The sequence below is a fragment of the Capra hircus genome, chromosome 6, assembly GCF_001704415.2.
Source record: "Capra hircus breed San Clemente chromosome 6, ASM170441v1, whole genome shotgun sequence".
NCBI lineage: Eukaryota > Metazoa > Chordata > Mammalia > Artiodactyla > Bovidae > Capra > Capra hircus.
In genome coordinates, this window is record NC_030813.1 from 12394987 (window position 1) to 12416480 (window position 21494).

The 21494-nt window shown below is 39.0% G+C and overlaps 1 protein-coding gene across 16 annotated transcripts in view; it reads left to right on the forward strand.

Annotated features, from left to right (window-relative positions):
- The window catches only part of CAMK2D (calcium/calmodulin dependent protein kinase II delta), a 317386-nt gene that overhangs the window by 238783 nt on the left and 57109 nt on the right, over positions 1–21494 (forward strand). For 11 of the 16 annotated variants that reach the window (XM_018049187.1, XM_018049192.1, XM_018049193.1 and 8 more), the window contains 3 exons: positions 534–606; positions 11032–11134; positions 18652–18735. In XM_018049187.1, coding sequence (XP_017904676.1) covers positions 534–606; positions 11032–11134; positions 18652–18735 — 260 coding nt within the window. Of the gene's footprint in view, positions 1–533; positions 607–1542; positions 1616–11031; positions 11135–18651; positions 18736–21494 lie in introns of all 16 variants that reach the window. The other 5 variants (XM_018049188.1, XM_018049194.1, XM_018049190.1 and 2 more) reach the window with 1 other exon arrangement.

The following is a 21494-nucleotide window of genomic DNA, read 5'->3' on the forward strand; positions in this document are numbered from 1 at the left end:
GTAAGTCAAAATGGTAAATGTCTCCGTCCGTTTTTTTTAACCCTTGTCTCACCTGCCACTTCATTTGTGTTACCCTCTTGTTTCAACACCTATGTTTAATTGTGACCTCAGATTTTAAACAGTTTAGATGTGTATAAGAAATACTTATAAATTTTATTTCACTGAAGAATTTTCCCAGAACATTGTGGGAATTATTTTAAAAATTTCCTAGAATTATTTATAGAAATTTTCTCCCTGAATATGGAAGTTTTGACTTCTATAAACAAATGATTAATAGAGTTGCAATGAAAGAAAACACAGCTCAAATTGTTTTGTCTGAACATGTCACAAATTCTGTGTTGGATGTCATTTTTGTTACTGCCAGAATTAGCTTTATCCAGCATTATTTAATTCCAGTGTAAAGCTAAAAATGTGAAAAATATAATTTTTGTTCGTTTGTGTGTTTCGTTCAGATTTTCATTTTATTTTGTATTCAATGTGATTCTGTGCCTTTAAAATGTTCTCCCTTCCATTCTGCCCTTGTATCTTTGCAGTCATTGTATACAGCAGATTCTAGAAAGTGTAAATCATTGTCACCTAAATGGCATAGTGCACAGGGATCTGAAGGTCAGTATATGGAGTCCGTACATCTGAATCAGAGGAAGTGTTTTTTTGTTTTTTTTCTGGGGAAAGGGCAGAGGGTGGGTGCTGTACAGTTGTTCCCTTGCCTTTCCCAACTTTTCCTTAAAATGACTAAATGATGATATAATAATGCATGATGCCTCTTTCAGTTTGCTCATCTACAGGCTAAATATACATCATAGCAAAAAGGGAAGGACAGCACTGGAAACACAGCTCTTAAGGTTCCGAGGAATAAACCACAGAGACGGTTTGGGGGCAGGCTTTCCTGAGATGTCCAGCATTGGCCTGGAAATAACCCTGGCCTGTGATGTATGTCCGCCTGTAGAGCTAAACACCACTTCTGTTCTGAGACCATGGGTTGCTGTAGCAGAACAACTGGTTCCTCATTGCTCCGTTTGAGTCTGATGAACCCTCAGGCAAGAGACAATAATTGCCAGCTAAATTAAAGCATGCGAAGTTAATGATTTATCAAAAATTCATTACGTATCCTAATTTAACCTTAATGGAGCCTTGACTCTAATGTGACAGCTTTCAAATGATACGAGAAAAATGGGAGAGAAGAGGGAAACAGATCTTTTTGTGTGGAGTGAAGGAGAAACACAAAATCTATAAAAATTATACTTGTGTTCCAGTTCATTTCCTGTGAGGATTTATAACCAGGAAAAGAGCTCCTGAATTGAATGTTTTTATGATGGATTTTTCTAGAACAAGTGAACCTACATTTTGGCCCACATCTGGCAAGATCCTGATGGTCCTGAGGTAGTAGTCACTCTACTCGAGCGTATGTTTACGTGACTGAAGGTGTTTAAACACAACCCCAGTTGTCTGCTAGTTTTGCACTTTAACCCAGTCTCTCTGAGGGTATACAGACAGTGAGTGGAAGCTTGGAACTAACACACGCCCCCTGGTGTTTGCATGCAGTCATTGCATTCAGCAGATCCTGGAGGCTGTGCTACACTGCCATCAGATGGGCGTAGTCCATCGGGACCTGAAGGTGAGTAATGCCCTTGGAGAAGACAAACCACCACACGATTCCTAACGACTGTTCAGCTGCAGCTATGCCTGTAAAGGCAACAACATGAGCAATAAAGTTGTGCGGACTCTTTCCAACACATAATGAAACCACTTTCTCTCGCCACAGTTCTCTAATGCACCGTTGAGATTTATACAAATCCCATTTCATCCAGAGAGAAATCATTTCCTAACATTTACAATAAGCAGGTTATATTTTCTTTCTCCAAAGCAGAATACAGCATATAATGTGACTTTGAGTAGGACTGATGATCTCCTCTTTAAACTTGTTCTGTGAACGTTTGGCATGTTTGTTGATCAGACTCATACTTTATGTACCTATATTTTGTAAGTGGTTATCAGAATTATAAAGTAAATAGAGATGAATGTATTAGGTAGATTTTTGGCCCACGAGATTGGTGCTAAAGGCCTCCATTATGGGTAGTAAAGTCTTTTTCCCTTAACATTAGTCCCAGGAATTCTGAGGACATTGAGTCTTCCTGTTTTTTTATTTATTTATATTTCTAAGGGTCAAGATACTATTGTGTTTTAAAACAGATGGAAAAAGGGTAAAACAAATCTTATTATCAAATAGTATATATGTAACATATAGCTACATACTCGTACTTTTAAGACTACTCAGTTTCTGATAACCATTGAGAATGAGAAATGTTTAGATCATTTAGAAATTAAACATTTCAGAGATGACTGTCTTGTTCTTAATTCTCTGACCTCTTCTCTCAGCATTCTAGCTTTACTGATGACATTTCAGAGAAATTGTGAACACTTAGAAATTTAAATGGAGGAAAAATCCTGGGTGGGCAACATAGCGCATGGGCTCACTGTGTAGCTGTGATTTTGCATTTGAAACCTCAGCCTTTTCCGGGCTTCAGTACAAAGGTGGCGAAGGGTAAGTCAGAGTGTCTTAGACTGTGACGTGTGCAGGACCTAGGCATACTTCCTTTGTCACAGTACTTTCCACTCATTTTCTGTGTTCCAGAAGAATATTTCTTCAGTGATTCACAGCAAGTTGCTTGAAGATGTGATCTGTAAGCAAAACATTGCCTTTTCTAGAACCTTCCTTTGATTTCAGTTTGAGTCTGAGAGCTTGTTCTTTTGGAGAGCCGAGGTAGAATTGTGTCCATCTGCTAACACTTACCAAATTTACCCATCAGGAAAAAGGAAAAAGAATGTGTTCCTTTGAAAATTCATATATATGGCAATCACCTCAAAACCTGCTTAGCAGCCACATAAAGACAGTGCCCCTTTTTGTTACTTCTTAGAACTCACAGTGCTGCTTTCCTTTTTAAGTGACTGTGTGTAGACATACAGCTTGTTTGTGCTATTCTTATTGTTTAATAAATTTATCATTTGAGATATTTTACTTCATTTTATGTAATTATAAGTATACTCTAAAAGCCATGATGAAAAATGCAAATTTTGTTCCAGGACTTTCAAAATATATTTTTTGAGGTCTTGATATTACACTTCTGTAAATGTCCAAACCCAGCTGAGTCCTTCAAAGACTGGAACTTTTATCAGAGATGGCAGAGAGCCTAGGCTGTGGAAGGGAAAGAAAAAGATATTTTCTGACATATGAGCTAAAGTCACTAGTTAAAAACTCAGGCAGGTGATTTCCAGAGAGGCTAGTACTGAAAGAAATTAGCCTGCTGCATCACCCCACAGATTTCTTTCAAGGGAGAAAAGTGTTTTTGCTTTCCATTCTTACTCTAATTTAAGGAGAGGATAGAGATGAACTTCTGATGAAGCTTGTTATAATTTCTGTAATTGTTGTCTCAGTTTCTGTTAAATTGCTGACTTGGATAAACCTCAGTTGAGTCTAGTTCTTAATAGGCCATGGCATAAACTTACTAACAGAGGCCCGAACCTGTGTGCAAGGGGCGGCTTAAGTGTGTTCTGTCGCTGGCTTTGATTTGTGGCTTTTATACCCACGATGCATAATCTGATAAGTATACCGCTTGTAACAGCACATTTACCAATATATTAAAATGAAAAGGATCAACTGCTGAAATCTATTATCAGGCTTTAAGCAAAAAGGTTGCCCTTACAATTATTAGGCCATATATTTTTGCTTCCGGAGCAAGATTCATATGTTAGTTCATGTGCAATAGACACAGTTTAATTTGTCCATATCAGTGAGATAAAGACACAGGATGTATTATACTTATCATCATCATCGTCATCATAGGCATCTGTGAGCATCGGAGTACTGTACAGGTTGTCTATAAACCCCTCTGAGGATAATAGCCATTTGTGTTCCTTTCCAGTACCTAATGTGGGACCTTGTCCCTAGTTAACACTTGCAGCATAGTCCTTCAATTCAGGAATGAATAAAGTTCAACCCAAAGTACACTTGTCACTTAAAAGCCAACACTGAGTAAAACAGGCTGTTGTGACATATTAATTAATGTTGAATAAAAGAGGAAAAGCATATCCTCTTTGATTCAGCGGTAATGTGAAGATATCTTTCTAATATTTTAATAATTTCCACTTTGAGGGGCTCTTTAGACAGCAGACTCCACCAGATGGAACCTTACCAGGACCTAGAGACAAGGCTAGGGCACAGCAGGCAACTTGAGGGTGTCCCAGAGACAACAGCAGGTCAGGGTGGTGAGACGCTGGAGGCGCTTGAGGCCGCCCCAGGCAGCATCCGTGGGCCGCAGTCTTTTGTCTAAGGTGCATTCAGTGTCAGGCCAGCGGATGCAGATCTGCTGGGGGGTCCAGCAGTGGTAACATAGCTATAGGACTCTAGTTCAGGGCTACGAGAGGGTTTGGATCAAGGCAGAACCTTAATAAAAGATAAAAGGGCCGTAGCTGCCATTTATCAAGCAGTTGCTCTATACCCTGCCCTGTATTATCATACGAATATTCAGAGTGACTTCATGAGGAAGGTACCATGATTGTCTCCATGTTACCTAAGAGGAGATTAGCAACCATGAGGAAAAGGACTTGTTCAGATTCGCATAGCTAGTAAGACAGGATCTGTGCCCAAGCAGCTGGGCTCCCGGGTCTGCAAGCTTAATCCCTACCACTTCTCAGTTCAGTTAGATGAATGAATTGAAAACCCTTATAGAGACCAAAGAAGAGTTCAAAACAGTGATGGGAAACTAATTTTACCAGTAACATTCAGAGTTATTTGGGGAAATGGGTCTAAATTTAGTGAATCAAGAGATTAAAATAATCCCCATCTGTGGCTTTTCAGAACTATACAAAATTTGTATCATTAGGAATAAGAGAATACGGTATAGTTAAGACATAATGTAGAGTAGGAGGACAGCATAAATTTTGACAAAAGACTGCTGTAAAAAGTGAAAATGTTCTGTTTAGGAAATCAGTAAGGTGGCATTGTCCACAGCCTTTAGAAAATGAGACATTGAGAAGAATGAAATGGATTTGCCACATTTAATTTAGGCCACATCAAAACAATCAGTTTGGAGTCCTTAAGAAATAGATCATTTATGAAGAGAGGATTACTGTTCTGTGGTGGGATATTTGTGTGAACTGATAACTTAAATTCAGGTATCAAAAGAGAAGAACAAACATTAATCAAGTATTTCTTGAGCACTTACTAAGTCCCTGTCTTAGCTTTATGCATATATTACACAGCAAAACAAAAACAAACCTTGTATACATGGAACATACAAGCCAGGGAATTAAAGATCACTTAAACATATGCGGGAGACATATCCATGCTGCTCCTCCCAGAAAGACGGAAGTGCATCAGACAGGCACCGCCTCCGGAAATATACTAGATCGAAAAGAGACTGCAGTAAGAAGCAACAACTCTCGATGTCACAGGAAATAAAGGAATATCAAGTCAGATGTGTCCTCACGTAAGAGCCTGGAGAATACAATTTCTGTGAATCAGTTGACAGAAGGAAGTAAGGCAAAAGAGACAGTTATATAGCTGTACTTTTTCAAATAACCATTTCTTACACAAAGTAGTAAAATTTCTTCACTTCAAAGTGTATCAGAAGTGGTTACTAAACTGCCTCATGAGCAGCTCTCTGGATAAGAGGCTGCATACATACAACTGAATCTTTTAGCAACAAATAGGCACTGGTGAATTGCCTTGGTAGAAAATACTGTCTTCTTAAAGCCTACCTCCTGAAGAACAGTGTTATTTAATGGAAAAATCATTAGATGGGTAAATGAATATAAGATTGATAGGTAGATAGATGGATAGAAGGATATATTTTAGTGAAGATAGTAATTCTGGAAATTTGGGAGGATTTTTAAGACTTCCATAGACACAATTAAATTTATGCGCAGAAAAGCAAGAAATTCATTTTCTGGAAATGTGACAAGCCTTCAGTAAGTCCTTGTCACCATGGGTAGCTGTGTCAAATAGTGATTTCTGCATTTTCCTTGATTACAAAATCACAAGTATTTCACTTTCCACAGAATCATCTTTGAAAATAAAGGCTTAAAGACTATATCATAGTCGTTAATGTACATCTAGATACATTACAAACTATGTGACAGATTCCGGAATTCATTTAGCCATTCTACTGTTCCTTTATGAAGTACTTGGTGTATGTCAGGCTGCGGAGAAACGGTAGGTGATTGGTGAAATCCCACTGTGGTTACAGTCTAGTTCTTTCAATCTACTTGATAGTGTGTGCTGATAATTAATGTTAGAAGTACATCAAGAAACAGGAGTGTAATACAGAGTGATTCTTTTGAACTTGCTCATATATGCACAGTGATAGAAATAGAACTTCCTCATCACAAACTTACAGCGCATTCCTCAGCTAGAAAGTCCCCATGCTGGGTACATAAATTCAGGCATCCACCATGTGAAAAGCAAAGCAGAATCAAAGCAAAAGCCGCTTGTACCATATGCGCCAAAGGACCTCCACCATATGTGGGAAAGAGCCTGACATGCAGGCTTTTCAGTTCATGCAAGATTTCATTTGGTTGAATTTTAGGAGCTTTGTTCACACCTTCTTTGGCAAAGAAGTGACTGAAAACACACCAAAGCACTGACTGATTAACTTCATATTGGAATATTGATACTTTCCACTAGAGGAAAGAAATTTAAAAAGACTATTTCACTTCTTAAAGGCCAGTATCCAGGGGAGTGTAAGAATCAAATCATATTGAATAATAAAACTCATAGCTTGCTGTTTTATATTCATAAAGAGCAAAACATTTAAAGAAAGTAAAATACACATGATTTCACTAAACATAAGATCCACATGTTTGCGTTTACTGGCTAGTTATCATGTATGTGCACGGATAAATCTGTCTTGTGACTAATGTTGAAGATGTTTATATGACTCATGTTGAAGATGATCATCACCTCTGCTGAATCAGTTCTTTAATAAACATCATGCTAATTTAGAAATCCTCATGATATGTTTGTGACATTTTTAAGAAGCAAAGATTAAATTATGCCTTTTTCATAAGTTTTCCCATGTTTTAGTTGAATGTGGGTAGTAAATATTTTTGAGTACTTTAGATTGTTCTTAAAATATCTACTGAATGGATTACCATTTGAAAATGAATGATTTTTATATCTCAGAATCACATCGTTAAAAGGAAGGGATCAGGAAATCTGACCTCAAGCCCTTACTTCATCTTTTTGAACCTCCCTACCTCATTTAGAAAAAGAGGGATTTGAATTAGTTTATCTCCCAAGTCTCTTGCAATTCGGAAAGTCATTCCAGAAACTTGCCTCAGTACTTTGAGATGCTTGAACAGTTTCAAGAAAACCCCAAGTCGTGATGAAAGAAGTTGCCATTGTATCCATATGGAAGTACAGAACAAAACTTGCAAACAGTTGCTGCTCATTACAGCTGATATGCTATAAATGGTTGTTGACACTAAGACCAGATGTCGTGGAAAATCCTGCATCATTAGGAAGCAATGGGGTGGGGAAGGAACCTGTGTGTGAGAATGTCAGTAGAATCTATTTAAAAACCGATCTAAACAGTGATGCATTATAAGAATCTAGGGGTAATCTCAATGTGTATATATTAACATAATAGATTGCACTTACTTTAGAAATGCAGACATTTTTCAAGTCATGAGCATTCATTACAGATATTCAGTGTTCTGCACATTTGAAATGGCCAGCTGCACTGGACTGTAATAGCTGATCACTAATGCATATAATGTCCCTTACAGAGGACAAACCCCTGTGATAAAATCCAATGGGGTTTTATAACTTGAAACATACTGTTATAAGATTTTAAAATATATATATTTGTAATATTCATTTGCGAGGTGAAGAACTAGTTAATTAGCTTCAAAGGTCTGAATAGCCCAAATCCACATAGTTAATAAGAATCAGGCCCAGGACATAAATCCATGTCTTCCTTTTCTGTCTAGATCGTAGTGCTGTGCCCCCATGTTCAAACATAGTTATGTTGGAAGACCGGAGTTTCTGATCTCACCTTTCTGATTTGTTTTAGAAGGTCAGAATAGCAGAATCTTAGCAATTAATAGTGTAATGGTGACCCTTCCTTAAGGAAGTAGCCACTAATTCGGTGAGAGATTCTATTTCAACTTTTGTGGAATATAACCACAAATTATCTTACTTTCTGTAGACATTCATAATCTAAATTTATCTACTTGCCAATGAACTTTTGTAGTGCAATATGTTCTTAAGTTGGAAGCTATCTGAATGGTAGCAATTAAAACCAGGATAAATGTGTACTGCCCTGGTTTAAATGCTACTTTAGAAAATCTTGGTGATTAAGTCTCCTGTATCCTTGCAGAACATGATAAAAAGATTATTCAAACATATTTGAAAGAGTTGACTATAAATCAAAAGTATGTGATATTTTTAATGTTTCTTTGATGCTGGCCATTATTAGAAGCAATCTTGTGATAAAATATTTTATAAAGCAAGTAATCCTTTAATAAAGGCAGTAATCATCCTCATTTTTTCAGTTTGTATTCCATAATTCTATATTTTAGGTTTGCCTAAAAGATATGCTTAAACATGAAGTCATTTCAGTGCTATTAATATTTGAATCTATACAGTAACCTTGAAATAGCCATGCCTTTTCCTGTGCATAACTGCAGCTGAACAGTCTTCTTGGGTGTAAGGTGAAACACTGATCCAGATGGACTTATTATTTCCTGGATAAGTCACAGGCCCTACAGAGAGGTCTTGGAGATCGTCTCTAGGTATGAGTATTTGCCTCAGTCATTCAGAGACTGTGCATCAGAAAACTCCAAGGCTTTCCCTTTCTTCTGAATTGGCAGATCCTTGGTGTACAAGGGCATAGTGCACCCAGCACTGCCCAGAACTTTTTGATTTATTAATAAGAATAAAAGCACATTGAATTGTTTACAAGTTTATTCATTGATGACACTGGCGTTTGGTCAACAAACTTAAATACCACTTGAAATTGAAAAGATCTAAAATGATTGCGATTTCTAAAGCAATTGGAACTCTATCCCTAAATGAGTCTGTGCTTGACAAATTAAGACAAATGGGTATTAGCAGAGATCTCTGACGTCTCAATGCTTTTGAATATGATGGTCACAGAGAAATAAACTATTACTTATTGTTTGTGTTTTCTTCCAAGGTATTTATTCCATAAATTAATAGCTGGCAATCACTTCTTGATTAAATGAGAAGGTACATAAATGCAGTGACCATAAGTTTTAGCTGTGAAAATAAAATGTTAAATATTAATCATACAGCATGGTTAGATACTATAGTATAGTGACAGATAAACAAGAATTCTAAGTAATTTCAAATGTTAGATTTTACTGAAAGTTATTTTAGCATGGAGATATTTCATATTCTTAAGACATGTTCATCCCAACATCCAAATTAAGTTTTCATGTTTTTAGCGTTTAGGTAAAAACCTGTCAGCCCTAAAACATTATAAAGTTTTCCTTAAAGTTACCATTTGTCATAACAGTGGTGAATCTGATGGCAGTGAGCAGCAGTAGCCTGAAGAAGTCTGGTACTCGAGTAAAACTTACCTGCCTATACTTCAGTTCTTGTAGACTTCAGCTACTTTCTTCTGAGCTCTGGTTATGAGTCTTTGCTAATTTGCATGGCTGGCTTAATTAATAAATTAAATATTGGTTTAGGCTGTGTTTACACAAGGTCAAAACAACAACAGAATTGACTAATTCAGTAAGGAAAAAAAGTAGCAAATTTCATGAAAAAAAATTGAAATCAGTTGTTTGTTAACATATAAACGAAACCAATTTGATTAACGGAATGTTTAAATGTTTTAGACAGTTGTTTTGGCATTTGGAGAGTCCATTGTTTCCCAACTTTTTTCAGCCTGAGACACCTCTAAATTTGCTGAGTTTTAGCCCAAGTTAGAAGATGTTGAACCACTCTCCCAAATACACATACCAATCCAGACAAACATTCATCCGAATACCTAAGGATCTAAGGATGATAGATTTACATTATGCATTAATCGGCCTCCTTTTCCTGACCAGCTTTTCCCTTCATTTCTTAAAACCCATAAAGGCTGTCCAGGGAAAGTCAAGAATTTGTCATGGTGCTTATTTTCAAAGTACCAATGTGTCTCAGTGACCCGGTTGGGAAACAGTGGTGTAGACACAGCCTTATTCCAGGATTGAGTTATCAGTCCTTGAGTGTCCTTGAGTAATGATAAATACCTGAGAAAATTAAAATGTGTCTCTCTTATAGTATTCTGAGATGTGAAAATAAATATATAAGTAATATTTTGAATCACACTTTGAAGACATATACATTATGTTTTTAAAAACTAGCTTATGGAAAAAAAAAGCCAACTATAACATTTGGCACATAAGAGTAGACTCTTTCTGCCTTTAAGAATAAACAGATTCTTAAAGACAGCAATTTTAATACATAATCAGAATAAGACTCCAAAATTTGTACAGAAATTGTTTGGAAACAGTGAGGAATGAAAATCACTACATTTGGGTCCAAACTCTTGAAGTCAACTAGGATTTAATTTGCACAGTTTCATTTGCCAAATGTCTGTAGATTGGTCCAACTCTTGTTATCATTTTGCCAAGTTCCCTTCTGCTGAAAAATGCCTGTGCTCTGAAAGGCTTCTAAGCCAATGTCCGTGGCCAAGTCTGGACCTCAAGCAGCACTTGGAAGCATGTGAGCAGGTCAAGACAGGTGCTCCCATTCATTTGCACTTTCCCCAAGTGTATCCTCTCTTCAGCCCAGTATCTCTCCAGGACATACATGCATCTGTCCGAAGCCTGCACACATGATCGCTTGTAATCATTTTCTAACCATATTTTCCCTGGGATTTAGGAATGACAGTCTCCAGGAGAGAGGACAGTGCATGACTTTTTTTTTTTTTTTTTCCTCCTAATCTTACAAAATGTTAGTTTTGAAGAGTCACTTAAAATAGATTCTCACATCAGTCTTTCTTTTCTTTCTGAATAAAGCCTGAGAATTTGCTTTTAGCTAGCAAATCCAAGGGAGCAGCTGTGAAGCTCGCCGACTTTGGCTTAGCCATAGAAGTCCAAGGAGACCAGCAGGCGTGGTTTGGTGAGTAGGGCCTCCCCCTCATGCTGTTTCCACTCTCTGGGCTGCGGTCCCATCCCACTTACAAGCCACGACAAAACGGAAATGTTCATTCTGACAACTTGGCTAGCCTTAAGACAGTGGACTTTTATAAGTACCTAATTTTAATGACATTAAAAAAGTATAAGTCAAAAAATAAGGGAAGATATAATAGAAGAGCAGTAACACAGACTGTTTTTCTTAAAGAATTGATGAAAAATGGGTGCTGTATTAATTAATAGGAGGACTGCCATATTCAAAGAGTATTTGAGAGAAAATTGATTGTCCAAATACAGCCTCACTTGATGCTGAAATCTCCTATGTAACTAGGCACATATTTGTACAATATTTTGCATATTTTGTGATTAGCAATATTAAGTTTTAAAAATATTATAAAGTATATAGAGAGAAGTTTAATAATACATGGTGTTATGTATCTATATATGTGTGTGTGAGTTTCATCAAAGTGCCAGTTTCTGCTCTACAATTTTGAAATTTCTATATGATGAAATTTCTGTTTCCTTGCAAGTAAGGACAAGATTAACTCTAAACAAATTTAAATTATATATAGTATTAAATATTTCTGGATTATAGTATTTTAAGTTTATGAATTGTTTTGATAAATAAATTATTGTACCCACTGAATTTCTCATGCTTCTTTTTCTGCCATTTCTGAGTATTAATCCATTTTTCAGGTGGTGTCCTAAAATATTCTCACTTCCAGTGTATTGAGATTAGAATTGGAATATAGTTGATGTGGCTCAGAGGGTAAAGTGTCTGCCTGCAATGCAGGAGACCTGGGTTCGATCCCTGGGTCAGGAAGATCCCCTGGAGCAGGAAACGACAACCCACTCCAGTATTATCGCATGGAAAATCACATGGACAGAGAAGCCTTGTAGGCCACAGTCCGTTGGGTCTCAGAGAGTCAGACACGACTGAGTGCCTTCACTTTCACTTTCACTTTCATAGTTGATTTAAAATATTGTGTTAGTTTCAGATGAACAGCAAAGTGAACCAACTATACATATATGTATATCCACTCTTTTTTTAGATGCTCTTCCGCTATAGGCCATGACAGAATATTGAGGAGAGTTCCTTGTGCTATACAGTAGGTCCTTACTAGTTATCTATTTTATAAATAGCAGTGTGTATGTGCGTGCATGCTAAGTCACCTCAGTCGGGTCTGACTCTTTGTGACCCTATGGACTGTAGCCCGCCAGGCTCCTCTTGTCCATGGGATTCTCCAGGCGAGAATACTGGAGTGGGTTGCTGTGCCCTCCTCCAGGGGATCTTTCTGACCCAAGGGTCAAACCCCTGTCTCTTACGTCTCCTGCATTTGCAGGCAGATTCTTTACCACTAGCGCCACAGTCGTGAGTATATGTCACACTGCTTTACCCCAAATTTATGTCTGTTTTCTACATCTGTGACTCCTCTTTTGTAAAAAGTTCATTTGTACCTTTTAGACTACACATAGAAGCTATATCATATGATATTTGTCTTTGTCTGACTAACTTCACCCAGTATGACAGTCTCTAGGTCCATCCATGTTGTGGCCAGTGGCAAAATGCCCTTCAGTTTGAATTGCTTATCCTCTAAACAATCACAACAAATAGAAAGAGAGCTCAAGAAATGCTTAATTCTTTTGTTTTCTATACAAGTAGTGTTCTGTATTCCTAAACATACAGATGTACTTGCGAAGTACACAGATCTCCCAGGATTCACCATCTCTGTCTCATCTGCCCCAGCCACTTACCGGGAGTGGCTGGTGGGGCAGCCTTATCCACCTCCTCTGAAGGCAGCCTAATTCAGGACGTCATTTTGTGCTGCTGGTCCTGTTTCAGTGGTGCCTGACCATTATCCTTGTCTCTAATACCTCTGTTAAATACTGCCTTTTACATTAAGGTTGTCCTTACTTACCAGGTGAACTTAATACCTCCAAATTTGTCATTTGCTGTGTCATATTTTCTCATATAACTGGACAAAGCTATTCCATTAACTGCAAACTGAAAAGAGGTAGGACCTAGAATTAGTGCTGTAAATTTGAGATTCAGAGACATCATTTTATCCTAGTAAGGAGTGTAATTGACCCTGATAAAGAACATACAGTTACAAGAGTTGGGGTCCAATAGGAAGTAGTGGGGCTATCACAGAGATGGGCAGAGCAAATCACTGGAGATAGAGAAATGAATTAGAAGGTCCTGCCCTTCAAAATGCTCATACTTGCGTATCAATAAGTATTTAGCAGGCAGCGTGGGAGCACCTTTAACAGAAGCAGGTGTAAGGTGCTCTGGAGCACAAGGGGAAAATTGTGGAAATTTCAGTGACTGGGACAAGGCTTCCCCTTTCTGGTGGCTGAATGGGAGTCTTGCTCACTGGCATGCAAGGAGATAAAGGCATTCCAGACAGAGGGATCAACACATTCAAAATTTCAGAAGCATGAAACAATTTTTTTTCTATTTCAGGAATAACAATAGGTTGATTACAGCTAAAGCAGAAGGCATACTAAGATGGGGAGCTGATGAAGTAGGAAGGGATTTTATGCTCTTGTGAAGGATTTAGCATTTATCTTAGAGGTTTCAGGAATCTGGTGAAAATTTTTGAGCAGAGGAGGATATAAGTGGGTTTCTGTTAAGTAAGGATTTGGTAGGAGGGTGGCTTTAAGGATAGCCTTCAGGCAAGGGGCCAGTTAAGATAAGGCGGGCATTCAAAGTACCCCTGAGGACAGCTTGAGCTAAGGAGTGCACAGGAGCAAGCAAGCGCCAGGTGACAAGCAGAAAGGACAGGAACCCTGAATTTTAAGGGAATCTGTGTAGAGGAAGTCAGAATCCTGCAAGCTGGGTTCCAGGACAGAACTCTAGTCATTTCTAGAACACAGCAGGACCCCACTTTACAAGGTACCAAAAAGGGACTTAGGCTCAGGGATGTGATTGCCAGAACTATGTACAAGATGATAATTGGATATCGGGAATAAGCCAGAAGCCTTATTACGGAGCCAAGGATCAAATTTAACACTGACAACTTGGATGATGCTTATAAAAGTATTGAAGTTGAGCTCCTGAAATCTCACTTGTTTGGGTGAGATTTCATCTCTTCTGCTAGATCACAAGCTGTTTGAGGGACTGTGTGTAGTACAAAGTTTCTGCTTTTTGAATTAAAATACTGCAGCTGATATCCTGGCTCTGATTCTTAACAACTACATAATATTAGGCAAGTAGCTTTAACTCTGTGAGGTCAGTGTCCTTTTTGCAGATGGAAATAATAAACACTCTTTCATGAGGCTGTTATGAGACGAGTAACATAGACCATTGGAATATGCCTGGGTTTTCAAAGCTATTCAGTAAGTTTTCAAAACTGTCTTGGAATGAAACATGTCTCAGAACCAGCCTACACAGTAAAAGTTGTTGAGTGAATAACTAAATATCAGGCTAGTGAAAGCAATAGCATCCATATAAAAGTATACAAATTTTCAAATTGTTATAATTCAGTTCTCAAGGCAAGCTGGTCTCAGAGAAACAATGACAGATGGGAAGTAAAATTCCCACTTTTTCTTCAGTATGGTGATAATCAGCTAAGTTCCTACCAAGATGCCTATTAGGGTAATGACTTTTATTTATTCTTTTTTTTTTAGTTTTTTATTTTTTTAATTTTAAAGTCTTTAATTCTTACATGTGTTCCCAAACATGAACCCCCCTCCCACCTCCCTCCCCATAACATCTCTGTGGGTCATCCCCATGCACCAGCCCCAAGCATGCTGTATCCTGCGTCAGACATAGACTGGCGATTCAAGGTCTAAGAAAATCTATCATTTTAAAAGTATAAAAAAACATAGTTTCTAAGCTTGGGAGAATACTTTTTTTAGCTTTCTTTTAAAGTTTGTTTTTTAATAGGTTGCAAAGAGTCAGCCATAACTGAGCAACTGAACACATTCAACTCAAATTAAGTGAAGGGCATGTGATGTACTGCCTTTCTTTTGGGGATATTGCCTGATATATTTTAGGTTTTAGGAGGAAAGGCATGTTTTAGTATGAATGGTTTGTTTTGGTAGTTATTCAGTTTTCTGCCATAGTCTCATGTATTTGACTGGTTAATTTTACATTTTAAAAGATGTAAAGGTTTTGAGCGGGGAAACGTTTATTTTAATAAGAAAAAAGCAGAACTCTTTCTTCATTATGTGTAATGCCAGAGTTTCAAGCTTTTACAGAGTTTTGTTTTAATAAGTTTGAGGTCTACTCCAAATAAGAAAAATTATTCAAGCCACTCTAGAAGCTCTCTTGTGTTCGGTTATTTTTTCCCTTATTTTCAAGTTCAGATACCTGTTTTGCCCATGTGACTTCTTCGGTCTTTTTTGTATAGAGCCAAAAAGGCTAGAAGTAGTAGCACCCTGTACCACTCGTGTGAGGTAAACTAGGAGATTTACCAAAGAGAACAATCTGTTTCTCCTGTGGGATTGGAAATGCTGTTTGCAATCCATTTCTTTCTTTTTTTTTTCTTTTTTTTGCTACTAGGAAAAAAGGATAACTACAATGATCTATTTCTTATGGAAGAATTATTTTGCTTGGTTGCTATTATGTTATTATGTCTGTTGTTTAAATATTAAGGGTGTTTTAACAGCAGTATGTTGCAGTGGATTCTGTATGTAAGTAATTCTGTTTTCTCTTTGATCCTTTCTGGTATTCCTACTGGCTTTTCAGAATGAGAAACATACCCTGTCTCTAAAGAAGGCAAGCTTCCATTAAATTCCCGTTGATAGTATATATCATAATAAACTAGATTTTTAGGAGTTCAGTCTCATGCTAAAGAAAATCTAGTTTGTCTTACCCTCAGTGTTTCTGTATTCGTGAGAACACGTTGTAAAGTGCGCTGTTTTAACATCTGTGGGTCGTAGATGTCGGCTGCACTATTCTTAAGGGTAAGGACCCCTAACTGCTCAAATGATAGTTGTGCCAAATAGGAGCAAGTGTCTCTTAGCAGTTTAGTCTCCAGAAGAGGTTTGTAATAATTCACACTTAGGGTTATCACTTCATTTCTTGCACAGTGGTTACTTCTTGATCTTTTCTGCCTCAGTGAAGTGTTAACATTTCCTACTCCAGGCATGTATTCTACGAGTTATTTAAGACATAATTAAAGTTTACCAATTCTAGACAGGAGGTTACAGATGGCATATAAAAGGGTAGTCGAAATTCAGAGAAAGAAAGGACCACTGAGAACTGTAGGAGATGGAAGTAATTTAGAGTCACCGTATGCTAGAGAAAAAGTACTCCCTCCCACACATACACCAAAAAAACCGAGGGTTCAAGAAACAGAAAAAGCATCGTTAAGGGTGAAAATGGAAGGTTTATTTTCAAGAAATCTTAAAGAGATTTTTTAGGTTAAGTGCTCAGAAGTAGAAAGATACTGTGTAGACCAAATGAAGGGGAAGTGGTGGGTAGGACCAGATGACAAGGTATCTTAAAATGCCAGGTGGGACCTCAGTCTTTGGTCTGGTCTTTGGAGTCTGCTTGCCGCTGGATTCCCTTTGTGTCTCAGCGTTGGGAGGAGTTGGAAAGGAATGGTCGGAATGAGAGAGCAGATGTGGCAGTGAGACGCCCTGGAAAGCTCTTGGGAACTAGTGTGCCTGTCTCTGCCTTAGGACAGCACACTTCATCTCTCCTTCAGGTAATCCTTGAGCTTCAGCCAGGGGAACCAGCACTGTTGCTCAGTAATTCTTTCGAGCTCACAACTACCGAACAAACATTTCTACCAAATAAAGTTTGAGCTAGAGGTGGATCCACTGTGGTCCATGTACAGTTTAAACTGCAACATACAGGTCTTTTCTTGAAGTTCCTTCTCACTGTCCTCCTCGTCCTCCTCTAAAGCAAGCAGAGGAGAGAAGAGGCAGTGAAAATGGGGGGAAAAGTGAAATCCAAAACCCTTTGCCTCAAAATGTAATTTTGTGGTAACTGTGTTATTATATATATGCTTGTTTCTAAGGACAGATTTGTTTTGGAGGTGGGGAAAAGCTCCTTTCTTGGATGCTTTGCATCCCAGTAAATACATAATGTGCTTCATCACTGATTTGTAGTCAGAAGAATTCCTGATTCCATATCCTTTTAAAGAACACTTTCCAATTTCTGTATGCACTTAAAGAAAATTTCCAAATAGCAACAGCTATTTTTGGTAATTTTTAAAGTAAATATTTTTTATTTGAAAACCATTATTTTCATAAATAAGTATTTTACTCTAGATGCTAGCTATTAATTATCATTTAAGTATACCTTCTTGGAAGTACTGATTTATCTAATAGGAAGCTTTCTTTAGCCATCTAGTTTTTCATACCTAATCTTTTAAAAATCTAGCTGATACTTGTTCAGTAGTGACTCATCTAAATATTCCTGAGTCTTCTCTTCAGTTGCCACTTATAAGTACACAGTGATTATTTATCAGTACAGAGTGAGCTCTTTGAAATATTATGAGTGCATTTCTTCTCCCAGTGAGTTCTTCAGTTACTCTCAGCCCCCTCCCCCTCGCATAGACTACCTCACTATCAAAAATATTTACTGAAAATCTGTTTTAAATTTATCCCCAGGATCTATGTTTTGGGTCCTTCTACTTTGTAGGTAAGTGTTAGTTAGTCAGTCATATCAACCCTTTGCAACCACATAGCTGCTATAGCCTACCAGGCTCCTCTGTTCTTGGGATTCTCCAGCAAGAATATTGGAGTGAGTAGCCATTCCCTTCTCCAGGGGCTCTTCCTAATCCAGGGATCGGAAACAGGTCTCCTGCATTGCAGGCAGATTCTTTACCATCTGAGCCACCAGGCAGTCCCCGCTTGATAGGTAAATATCCCTCATAATAATGCTTCCCTGGTGGCTTAGTGGTAAAGAATCCGCCTGCAATGTGAGAGACACAGGTTCGATCCCTGGGTCAGGAAGAGCCCCTAGAGAAGGAAATGGCAACACACACCAGTATTCTTGCTTGGGAAATCCCATGGACAAAAAAGCCTGGCGGGCTACAGTCTGTGGGGTCGCAAAGAATCAGACACGACTTAGCAACTCAACAACAGCAACAACCTCTCATAATATATTATGTAGGCATCGTGATAAGTATCATCTTTTGCAGTTTTCTCCTAATTTCTTCCCAGGTATACGGTAGCATGTTCTGACCGTCTCACAGGTGTAGTTTTAACTTCCACATGAACAGGAATCAGAACTGCTGACCAAGTAGTCTGAAGTATATACACTGACTGTGCAGCACCATAGAAAGGTTTTTCTATGTCGTGGGGGGGTGGGGGCTGCGGGGGGGATGTGTTTCTTCTAATTAGCTACAATGCGGGACAGATTGATGTTAAGACTGCTACAGAGAGAAACTCGTCCACGTTATTTTATTTCCCTAAGAGCCTTGTCTTATCTTGACAAGCAGATCAGCAGATACAGAAGCCCAAAGAAGTTTTTCTTCCTTCTTTTGCCATTTCATATTGGTTTTGCCAAGTTGCTTTTCATTCATTAACATCTGTTTTCCCTAGGTTTTGCTGGTACACCTGGATATCTTTCTCCAGAAGTTTTACGTAAAGATCCTTATGGAAAGCCAGTGGATATGTGGGCATGCGGTAAGGAATCATCTTCATGCAAATTTTGCAGTGCACCACTATTGTTATAATGAAAATAGTATCTGTCAAATCTGAGGTTGATGCTCTCTAGCAATCAACTTAAGAGTTACGTTCTCAGACTTTAGCCTACAACAGAATCGCCTGGAGAGCCTGTTACACCAGATTGCTGTTTTCTGATTCAGTAGGTCTGGGACAGGAGTGTTGCGTGTTTAACAAGTTCCCAGGTGATGCTGAAGCCTGAGGCCCAGGAGGAACTTTGAGATAGGGCCACAGAGTGTCCTCCACAGAGGGCGTGGGGTTTATGCTCCCATCCTCTCACCTCCTCCAGGGAGCCCTGACCACAGCTGTCCTGTCTGCAACACAAGGTGCTCAGCAGGGATTAGGAGAAAAAGAGTGACTCTTAGAAAAGAGTGAAATTGCCCTGTGGGGACTGGGCTCTGATTTAGGCCTGGCCTTTAGCAACAAGCTCTAATCAAAACATAGCCTGTGTAGGCTCAAAGAATGGGGAGTTTCCACCACAGCTTTTATAGCAGAGTTTCTGTGTCAACATACACTTCAAATTGGTGGGAGACTGATATAAAAGGGGTATTTCGGGGTATTCTGAAACATTTTCTGCTGGAGTTACTGGGCAGGAGCTAACCCTCTAAGCTTCTGGCACTGTATTATTAGCACAACCAACAACTTGGTGTGTGATCTCCAGCTGGGTGTGTCTTGGCTTTTATTCACTTCCACGCCTAAGAAGGCAGATGTGAGACGAGCACAGCATTTAGAATCACAGTGCCCAAATTCAAGTCTGCTCTGCACCAGCTGACCCCACCTCCTCAGCAGCACTGACTTGGCTTCTTTACCTGTACAGTAGAAATATTCGCCTTCACAGAACTGTATACCCCACCCCAGCACTCTTGCCTGGAGAATCCCAGGGCTGGGAGAGCCTGGTGGGCTGCCGTCCATGGGGTCGCTGAGGGTCGGACATGACTGAGTGACTTCACTTTCACTTTTAACTTTCACACATTGGAGAAGGAAATGGCAACCCACTCCAGTGTTCTTGCCAGGAGAATCCCAGGGACGGGGGAGCCTGGTGAGCTGCCGTCTATGGGGTGGCACAGAATCAGACACGACTGAAGCGACTTAGCAGCAGCATAGAACTGTATGAGGGTCAAATAGGGTTTTTAGAGTTTGTAAAGATCATGGCATCCGGTCCCATCATCTCATGGGAAATAGATGGGGAAACAGTGGAGACAGTGTCAGACTTTGTTTTTTGGGGCTCCAAAATCACTGCAGATGGTGATTGCAGCCATGAAATTAAAAGACGCTTACTCCTTGGAAGAAAAGTTATGACCAACCTAGATAGCATATTCAAAAGCAGAGACATTACTTTGCTGACTAAGGTCCGTCTAGTCAAGGCTATGGTTTTTCCTGTGGTCATGTATGGATGTGAGAGTTGGACTGTGAAGAAGGCTGAGCGCAGAAGAATTGATGCTTTTGAACTGTGGTGTTGGAGAAGACTCTTGAGAGTCCCTTGGACTGCAAGGAGATCCAACCAGTCCATTCTGAAGATCAGCCCTGGGATTTCTTTGGAAGGAGTGATACTAAAGCTGAAACTCCAGTACTTTGGCCACCTCATGTGAAGAGTTGACTCATTGGAAAAGACTGCGATGCTGTGAGGGATTGGGGGCAGGAGGAGAAGGGGACAACCGAGGATGAGATGGCTGGATGGCATCACTGACTCGATGGACATGAGTCTGAGTGAACTCCGGGAGTTGGTGATGGACAGGGAGGCCTGGCGTGCTGCGATTCATGGGGTTGCAAAGAGTGGGACGCGACTGAGCGACTGAACTGAACTGAATTGAACTGAAAGCAATTTGAAATGCAAACAGCTATTATTCTAAAAAGTTGGAATTGTCACTTAAAGGGTAGTATCTTAGGTGAGCTCCAAGCTCTGACTTCCTCTCTGAGACTGTTTCCTAAGCAGGAGCTCTAAAATCCTTCTGGTGAGAGCATTGCCACAAAATGCTGTTGTTCAGGTCCACATGTTAATGGCAAATAACTCAAAATATTTTGTTTGCAAGAAATCAGCCTCCATCACAGATCTGTTAAGAGACTGACAGATGCGGATGGGTTTTATTGGGGCGGGGGAGCTAGAGCGGTACCCAGCACTGAAGAGAGGGTGTGTACAGACAGGTCCGACCGGAGTGAGTCTTGGTATCTCAGCTTCCACTTTTAAAATGGTGATGATAATGGTACTTGCCTCCTAGAACTACTAAGAGGAATTTTTACACACACATCTCATGAATGACTCTAGAAACTCAGAGCCACGGGGCATCTTTCAGATTTCAGCTCGTTTTCCCATGGGTAGAGTTATCTTCCATTTTGCTCAGTTATCTCCTTACCTTTTCTTTTTACACGTTTTTTTACTAACAGCCAAATCCCTTTGTGACAAGCCTGCCCTATTTAGGGCCACCAACCCTTATTTTCTGTAGAAATTTTGGCATCCTTTAATTAATTGCGTGCTGAAAAATGTCCTTGGGATCACATAGTTAACTGCAGAAGTGTCTTAGATATTATGGTGTCACATATTTGGGGGAAATTACCCAACCACATGTACACACACACACACATATACACACACACACACTGCTCACTACCTGGAACATAATAAGAGATTTTTATGCCTTTTGTTACATTTCTGGGTCTCTGCTGCTTGGAATAGTTTTATCATTTTATTATATGTCTTGAAGGTTACATTAAATTCACTTTAC